General features: G+C 26.6%; 1 protein-coding gene across 1 annotated transcript in view; it reads right to left on the bottom strand.

The window, feature by feature from the left end:
* Positions 1 to 10,540, bottom strand: part of LOC108686325 (cardioacceleratory peptide receptor-like) — a 75,924-nt gene that overhangs the window by 19,205 nt on the left and 46,179 nt on the right. The window contains exon 2 of the mRNA XM_018191585.1: positions 1,520 to 1,655. Within this exon, the coding sequence (XP_018047074.1) occupies positions 1,520 to 1,655 (136 nt within the window). The remainder of the gene's footprint in view (positions 1 to 1,519; positions 1,656 to 10,540) is intronic.

Consider the following 10,540-nt stretch of genomic DNA (forward strand, 5'->3'; position numbering starts at 1 on the left):
ACACACACACACACACACACACACACACACACACACACACACACACACACACACACACACACACACACACATATATATGTATACTAATTTTTTATATATTTTAAAATGAAGGTTAATTTATTATTAATTAATTATCCCCTTTCTCTTTATAATTTAAATATTTTTATTTACATATAATATTTCAAGTATTTTTAATAACTTTTGTTTTTTGATATACATAAAGTTTATTTTAAATGATTTCAAATATCACTCAATAAACGTCTTCTCTAGTTTAAATTGTATTCTTTTCCTTATATTTTCTATGACATGTTATTTTATACTATGCCATAGAAAGATTTCTTTTCTCTTTTATCTCTCTTATAGACATTAACTTAAATACATTGCTTTTAGTATCATAAGTTATTACAAGAATAATGCAAGAAAAATATTATTAACTGTCACATAATACTAAGATATTTTGTGGAAACGTGACAGAAATAATATACTGTATGTGACAGACAGACTGTGTTTGTGCATATGTGCGTGTGTATGCGCACGCGCGCACGTGTGTGTGTGTGTGTTTAAATATATGATATATACTTATTAAAACAAAAAGGCTGCTTTAAATTAAAAAAATTAAATTTTGCATATGCAAAAATAAAAATTTTAAATATTGCATATGCTGAAAGTAAAAGGCAAAATTTAAATCGCAGTTCAGAAAAACCATAAAAAAGATGATCCATTCTTTTATTTTATTGTTAGATACTTTCTGGTGCAAGTTCAAATAGATATGCACGTATGGTTCGATATCTTTTATTGAAGTACATATATGAATAGTAAACTTCTTTATTGGAAATCCAAGTGATTTATTATATATATTTACTAATTTCTCGCAGAAATATTAGTTCTTGCATAAGAATATAAGTTATGTTTTTAAGTCGCTTACAAGTTTATATAAATATTAAAAAAAAACTGATATTTAATCAATCACAATTATAACAATATTACAAAGAAGATATATTTCTATTGATATAATATCGTTTTGAGTAAAAGTATATTTATATTCATTTACAATCAATACATGTAGATGCAATGTAGTCAGCACTGGGATACAAAAATCATTCGCGTGATATCGTTCGCGTTTTCGTGAATTCTGTTACATAAAGATAAGTCAGCGAGAAGAGAAAAAAAAATATTATCTGCAAACGCATATATGAAAGAGGATGCGCTATCGTATTCTCCAGAGTCTGAATTAAATATCAAAAGCGAAGGTTTTGGGAACTAACGTATTATAACAATAATCTCTGTCCACAATTCTCGTTCGGGTAAATATTGACAATGCGGAAATAAAATAAAGTTATGATCGTGGCGCTCTTGTTGTTTAGATTGTTTTATTATCTTTTGTAGCTTTATTGATTGTACAGGTATTATTTTTACAAATTGTTGGTACACGTAATAGAATTCATTATCTAGTTTGAAGCTGATGTACTTTCATAAAAAATGAAAACTTTCTTAATTAATTAAAAATAAAGACACTTACCAGCAAAAGCCAGTTGCATGATGAAGAAATTCATTCGAGATTTTCTACGTTTTCCCAGCAGAAGTCCGGCGAGAACTGCAGTATTACCGGCGACTATCACTGCAAATAGTAGCCATAGTACCGCAAATTGTTCCGTCTATAAAAAGAAAAGCGTTTCTTTCACTTCTGTGAAATTAGCAATTTTATTTCTAATTTAGTTAATAGAAGTATGATTCTTTCTTGAAAAATTTTAGTAATAATATATATTTTGTAATTGTATTTGTCTTTATATTATTGAATTTGCTAAATCAAATATGAAACTTAAAAAATATACAAAATTTAGACTTAAAATCATACAAAATCCAGGACTTTGTGAAACCGCTATTTTTTTTTTACAAAATCATTGTTTTGTTGCAACTCATTGTTGCAACAAATATATCTTACAATTAAAATATAATAAATTGTAATAAAAAAAATTTTTGTATTGATGTTTTGAGAAAAAGAGGAGTGCTGCACGACCATTTCATTTTTATCGAAATTCCATTATATTATGATTCTATACTTTTCAGGCATATGTTACATTTCCTACTTTTTTCTTATTCGCTGCACTTATATATCTATGAATAGAACCAATACGATTTGAAGAGAGTGTAAAGATATTTTCGATGAAAAAAAGCGATTGTATAATTCTCTCTCTCCTTCCTCCTTCTCTCTCCCTCTTTCTTTCTCTCTTTCAAAAACATTAATAAAGAAGCACTTCTTTTATTTATAGTTATTATTTAATTATTAGAATATATTTGCTGCAAAAAGACATTTTTTATAAAAAAATTTCACAAAATTGTGCGGATTTTGAATAATTTTAAACTTCACATTTAAGTTCAATAAAGATAAATCGATTTTAAACATTCCCTTCATAAGCAAATTTTGACTCTATTTTATTATCTTTTATTAGATGCATACATGCATTATGATTGTATTTTGACGTGACGGAATGTTATTTATTGATTTGCACAAGTTGATTTGATGGTTAGTTTACTAGATAATGTGATCTCGTATGTCGTATATTGTACGCTGTGTAATGAGAGAAACACAATGTGAGTGTTAATTTCAACATCGTTTGCATAATGCACGCCATGCTTAATACGAATAGCAAACTGATTTGCTTGATCATAAATGCGGCTAATATGATACACAACGTGATTTTATGGAGAATGGACAACTAGCATATATTCCTACAAGCCTTTAATATGATTTAATATCTTCATATTCTTTGTTTTCATTCTTCTTTGGTTTAACAATAATAATAATAAGTTTCAAATATTCATGGATATTCAAGTTATGTTTCGATCAAAGTGTTGATTAATTTTTACTTTTTTAAATCTATTGATTAAAATTATTTTAAAGTTATAATATTTCCCAAATTTTTATTGATTTTATAAAACTCTATTAAATATTTTAATTTTAAATGTAAAAAGAAGAATATACTATTCTTTTATAATAAATACACAATTTTTAACGAATTAATGTAATTAATAAACTTATTAAGTCAATACTAAAAACAACATCTTCAATAGAGAAAATTTATGACAATTATTGCATTTGAAGATATATAAAATTAATAAGTCAATTAATTAAATTGAACGATTATGCGTCAACGTATTGATAATATCATTCAAATATTTCAACTATGTTGCAATGTGGGTTGGGAATACAATTTGAATTTAATTATTTTAGTTTTGAAAACAAATAAAGATGATTACAGATTAATAAAAGTAATTGCTAATAAAGAAAATTTATAAAAATTTAAACATATTTATAATATTACAATACAATAAATATTTTATTAATACTTTATTAATATTTTATTAATACTCTATTAATTTTGTTAAATAAAGTTTTATTAAATAATAGAATAATTCTTTAATAATATTTTGGTATTCTATTGTTATAAAAATATATTAAAAATATAAATAATAAAAATAAATGTAACTTAATTATATATAGTATGAGTTTCTTTCAAAATAATATCAAAATTAATAGATTTCATTAATTGAGAGTAATTGAATTAATAAGAACAAAAAACTCTTATTAAATATATTTCTCTCAAATAATATTATAAAGAATAGAAAGGGCATGTAAGAGTCAATTATAAAATTCTTAATATATGAAATAAGAAATTATATTATATGATAATCAATAAAATAAAAACGTAGACAATATAGTTAGTCATATTACACCACTGTATTACGTTACATTACATGTTTTGACTTTAAGATTAAGCTGTCTCTACATTATTAATTGCGGTTTGTCTATTTTCTTTTATAATTATATAATATTACTGTCGTCCTCATGTGAACATCTAAGGATTCCTCAATCTTGAAGTCAAAATATGTAATAAATATGCAATATATTGTAATTTAATGGCTAATGTAATATGACTGATTATATTGTCTATACTTAAATTTACTGATTTTCTATTTATATCAGCCTAATTCCATTCACAACTGGATATCGGCTTTTTTCAATCTTTTCCATTTTACATGGTTACTTTGGAAGGAAGGAGTTTGGCATTAAAACGCCACACTTGCTATGCGTGTTGGCGAATACATAAATATATCCATTGATATATGAGATCTACAGTTTTTAACGTTAAATGATGATGGCAAAGATACTCTCGGAGATTTGCCATTGCCTTCCGAAAGAGGATGATTAAATCAAATTTGAATTCTTGAGAGATTTGAACCCTGGATCTTTAACACAAAAGCAATTACGCTACGTTCTGCGCCACGATAGTCACTATTGATTATAATATAATTCTTATTTATTTCATATGTTCGAAATTTTGTAATTAACTTTTACACGCTCTTTCTATTTTTTGAAAAAAGTAATTGAATTTTAATTGATAATCAAGTTACTATAGTTAATATTTATAGTAAATTATTTTATGGATAAAATTTATAAGCGCGGAAAAAATTTGTTTTCGATGTCTAGCTATCATGATTTATATCTTTTGATTGAAGAGAATTTGTCAGCATTGATATTTTTTTCCCAATGGATGTGAATTATTTTGATATCTACTTTTCGGACGAGAAAATATCGCTGAATCGACGAAAGTGAATCACAAAACTCGTATCCTATTCGTCTCCCTCTGTTTTTTCTCCACATTCAGCACTAAATTTATTTCTATTCCGCAAATTACGAACTATGAAAGAAAATTACGACAAACCGATTTAGGTCAAAATTATCCAATTTTTCAAGAATCGCGTATCGAATATACAAATACTGGAGCATCCACAGGCTTATTTGCATAGCTTGTTATCCATTTGCAGTGACTAATTTTTAACAGTCTATTCCAACAGTCTATTCTTTACAAATTCGATCTAATATAGCATGCATGAAATAGCATCAAAAATATTTAAAAAATAAAACTGTGTTAATAGCAAACAGAAAGACAAAAATCTTATAATGAATTATTGCTAAATTTGTTAATTAATTACTTCTGTGATATTTAGATTTTTATAATATATCTATACAGTATATAATATTTATAATTTTACATAATTAAAATTAATCAGTAAAGTGATGTTTTAATTAAGGTTTAATCTTTTCTTTAAATTAAACTTACGATGCTCGTTTTCCTGCTGGATTGCTTGCGTTCTGATAAATTATGAGGAATTCTGTGGTGTGTGTGTGTGTGTGTGTGTGTGTGTGTGTGTGTGTGTGTGTGTGTGTGTGTGTGAATTCTATTAATTTACACTGTTAAATCTATAGTGACGAATTTAATCTAATGTGAGTCGCCACTTTTCCTATTAAATATATTGTTATTTTATATTAAAACAATGATTATATACTATATAATATCAAATTGACACAATATAGTGTCAAATTTAATTACCGTTTTAATATAAAATAACTAGATAATTGAATAGAAGCAGTGACGACTCATTAGGTTAAATTTAAACTATAGATTTAACAGTGTACTGAAACGCAAACAATCCAGCAGGAAAACAAGCATTATACGTATAGGCTTTATTTATAGATAAATATTACTTTTTTATTTTTTTATTGAATTTAATAATGATTTTATTGATCGATAAGGAAAAAAATAGACGAACGAAAAATCTATATAATTTTGCAATAAACTGACATAATATTATAAAAAAGAATTTTTACAGATAAAAATAATTTTTATAACATGATAGGAAACATTGTTTATATTTTATTGAAAATGTCCGTTGTAAACAATAGCCTTCAAAATGATATTTCAAAACGGTTTCGCATTCTACATATTACTATTGAATTTATTAAAATGTTTGACGTATTGTATGATTGGAACAATGTAATTCTTTCTGCGAGTACTATAAATATTAAATTTTAAGTTGGTATATGTATGTATCTGTTTTATTGATTAGAGAATACATTCTTCAGTGTATATTACAATTATTTGTCTTAAATAACCAAATTGAACAAAGGAGGAGGAATCTAAATGTTACATAGTACTTGGAAAGAATAAAATGAAAAATTTACTGAAATATTTTAAAAAAATTAGCTAGATCTGGAAATAATTTTGTTAAACCATTAAAATAAATATGTAGGGAATTCAAGTACGATAAATAATTGCAAAATATTTTAACATTTTTAATAGCTTAAGATACATAATTATTTTAATGATCCAATAAAATTATTTTCAGATTTATATTTAGCTAAATTATTTTTACTCCAATAAAATCATGTAGTGCAGTTATTTATTTTATATTTCACCTTTTGTTTTCGAAAGGATATTTAGGTTTATAGAAAGGATTTTTAGGTGTTAAAATGTCTAATGATTTTATGTACTTCATTTGTATTATGTTATTGTTTATAAACTATCGATACTTTGACATTGCATTAGTTCAGTTTGATTCACAGTATTAGTAGTCAGGAAAAAGTGGTCAGGAAAAAAACAATGTCTGAAATATCATGTACGTACACACGAGAACAGAAATTCCTACCTATTTAAAATTGCACACATATCAGAAAAGGTATGAAAAGATATGAATAAGCATTCCTGTCCTCGTGTGTACATCGCGGATTGCGATTCTCTATTCGCATCCGATCTGCACCACTTTCCGAATGCGAAATGCAATTACTTATGTCACTTGCAAGCTCAATATCGATCGTATAAAGTTGATTCCCATGTTTGTCGGGCGCGAGATTCGTATGCAAAATTTTATATCGCAATCGCAACCCACGGTTACACTTCTGTCATTATCTGTGATACTATTATATATACCGCATTACTAGACTGGAAAAATAAAATGTGCAAGAGAATAATTCTCGGCCAAGTGAGATAAGCTCTATATTATTAAACATGTAAATCTAATAATTATATAGTTGAATTACAGAATCATAAGAGGATCACATTAAAAATTAAATGATTGCTTTAAATAATCATGCAACTTTAAATAATTCTATTACTTTTACATTCATTTATTTTATAATATGGAACTTAAACATTAAAATTTCTTCCTTTAAAATTTTAAAATACCTCCTCCTTTTATAATTACGCACAGCTTTACAAATAATTAACACTGTTGTATTAAAATGTGTATTTATATTCATATTAAGCATAAAGTATATTCTAATTATAAGATTCTATTCTAATTATAAGATTAAGAAAGAAGAATTTGTTTAATTTAGGTATTATCAGAATTTATTATAAAAGAATTTTTTTTATAAAAGGTACACGAAAGTATTCTCAGCAATTTGCATCGTCTTATGTTCCACCCGATTAATCGTCGCGGGTCATGCGTGAGGCTACTTTAGTCACGCATATGCATATCGTGTATGGCAAAGATTCTGCCATACCGATCACCGGGCGATTGTTTATTACAGTATGACCGGGGGGCGTAAATGAGATCGCGTGATCTGCAAGAAGGCGCTTGTCGGAAGCGTCGAGACGCCCGTTTTGAATAAGAAATTCGGTGATTGATAGAAATTGATAGCACATGCACGGAACGGACGAACATGCTATCGACAACTTCACAATTTCATTATAAACGTCAAAATTAATGCGATAATTTTTTCAATAACTATATATTTAAAAATTAAATTGGATTTTTCTCAAAAGACAAACTAGATATATTTGAATATCGAATTTGTCCTAAATAAATGTACGAAATAAATGTTGATTACTGATGAATTGAATATTATAATATTGAGTAATACCATAATTGGCAACTCTACGTTAATACAATGAGGGGAAATCAAAGAATAAATTTATTACGTACAATGCATGCGTTAGCAAAATATATACAATATTATTTTTCACTATAATCGCCCAACTTTACAAAGTATAACGAGCTATTTCTGATGGTATCTGCAAAGTTTTTTGGCTGACCTCAAAGCCATGTATGTACCGCTTACATAAATAAATCCACTTTACTTTCTGACTTTCGTATATCTGGAGATATTCTTGTATTGCATTTTTATTATTAAATTTAAATAGAGTCTCTACTCTAAATTATACTTTCATAAAAGTTCACAAAAATTATATTTTAATGATCAAGGCTTTCACTCATTCAGCTTGGCACTAATTGTGGGCTACATTAATTATATGCATCTTTTTTATTGAACATGTATTTTCGTAAATTATGTAAAAATCATTGGCGAGTAATTTCGTCGGGAGGATTATGAATAGTGAAGAATGTAAGATATTAAATACTATCTCTTTTTTATATTTTAAAAACTATTTGACTTGACATTTAATTGCTGCTCATTATTTTATGTCTATTTGAATGTGCACTTTGACAGACCACATAAAAATATGAATTGTATTTTCTCGAGAGCAATTTGAATATTAAATAAAAATATAAGCTATGCAGAATGTTTAGTATTACGTTAAATTTTAATAATAATTTTATAAATTCCGCGAATTGATTATACAATATAATTTTAATTTATATAAATATGCTACAAATTAATATTATTTTAAATTCACTTTTATATTGATTTTATTATCTATCTACTTTCCTGAAATCTATTTTCAGAAAAAAGCTCTTATTTTCTATAATTAATAATTAAAAAATTATTAACGCTTTAAAATTGTTATCCAGGAAAAAGTCATTACTAATTTGATTGAAGAGACTCTGCTATTAAAATATAATGCAATAAAGTGGGAGCTTATGAGAACATAAAGTATCTTCTGTTTTAATCTTTATGTATCAAGAATATTCTGTTCTAAGCGAAATAATTAATTTTATCTTTAATAACATTTATACCTAATCAGATTCATTAATGATGTGACTCAAAGCTTTTTATCATTTCCTCCAAAATTCCATCTAACGCAAGACGTCAAAAGACGAGTTCCGATTCGAGTACATCTTGTGTCAGTTACAAGATGGTTCCTGATATACAAATTAATCGACATAATAGATGTGGCGACATCATCTAAGTGGATCCATACGATTCATTAATGGGGAATGACGAGGTGGCAGGCTTTCATCCGTACGATTTCTACCATTGCCTCGTGTACTTTATAAAGCACTTAGCCATATTACAGCGTAATTTCGTCGATTGTAAAAAATTGCCTTGATTTATGATCTTATTTCGCCGCGGATGCTGGACGCTTTTCACAGACGGTACCGATAAAAGAAAGCTAACGGCGAGCGGCAACGTTAACCCATTTAACCCACCATAAACGAACCATTTTTACTTTCTGTAAAAATCTGTTGCGTGTAATTGAGCGTTGGCATAACCCGTCGTCGAGTGACAAACCGCTATTAAATGGCCTCACCTGGGATTTACGAAGCAATGGACAAAATTGATAATCCGTGCATAAGATTAATGTTAGATTGACATAATAAATTATGAATTGTATTCCCTTATTCCGCTATTTGCTAATTTCATGCGAAATAGGAAAATTTCAATTATCAGATAATATAATTATCAGATATGAGACAATTATAAAGTAACTTTACCCAGTAAGATAACTCTACTTAAGCGATTTTTATTGAGTCCAACATTGAAAACTAGTGATTCAAAATAGAATCAGATTCAAAATAGAAAACATTTTTGGACATTAATTGAAAATATGAGTGATTTTCAATATTTATGAATACAGTTTAATGTAATTACTTACAAACAGGCAACAGCAAAAGTAGTTATTTTATTTAATGCCAAATATTACACGTCAATACATTCAAAATAATCATAACTTTATAATAAAATAAAGAATTGTTAGACTTATAAAATTTATCGTAGAGCTTTGAATGCGATTATTTAAACGTAAATTGTCAGATCTGCCTAAGCAAAAATCTATGCAGCCGCGTAAAACATCAAATGAGTACATTTGCTTATGAACGGCATTGACAGGCTGCGTGATAACGAGTGAAAATTGTTTTTAAAGAGAATTTATAATGTATACAAAGTCAGGGTTTTACGAGTCATAAGAAACGATATCGTTCGCATGTGCAATTTTTCTCTTCCTCCTGATATCCACTAATTCAATGTTCGTAATTCTTTAGCAGTGCTGTAATCGAGACAAATAGATTATTTTATTAAAAAAAGTATATATTTATATTCTCTTTCAAGAAAAAAGAAGAAAATAAAAAGAACCTAATGCAAGAAGATTAAATTAAAAAAAATTTTTACGCAAAAATTATTTGAATTTACGAATAAAATAATTAAATCTAATCTAAAATAAATTTCAATTTCAATTTACAATATATATACAACTCAATCCAAACATGACAATTTTTTATTGTACTTATTATTTTAAGAAATAAAACAACTCTTTTTTGAAGCATAAAATGATGATTTAAATTCTTTTAAATATTTTTAAGATTGTACACACAGAAAAATTTATACTGTATGCAAGTAATAATGACTTGTTCCAAGTATTTCAAAAGTTCATATATCCGTAAATTTATTATAAATTCATCACAAGCATCCAATTTATTTATATAAAATATATTCTGAATTCTAGAAAATTTAATACTTTAATCAAGAATATTAAATTAAATCAAAAATTTGATTTAATTTTTTAAGAATTCTTCCTTTATT

The sequence above is a fragment of the Atta colombica genome, unplaced genomic scaffold, assembly GCF_001594045.1.
Source record: "Atta colombica isolate Treedump-2 unplaced genomic scaffold, Acol1.0 scaffold175, whole genome shotgun sequence".
Lineage (NCBI taxonomy): Eukaryota > Metazoa > Arthropoda > Insecta > Hymenoptera > Formicidae > Atta > Atta colombica.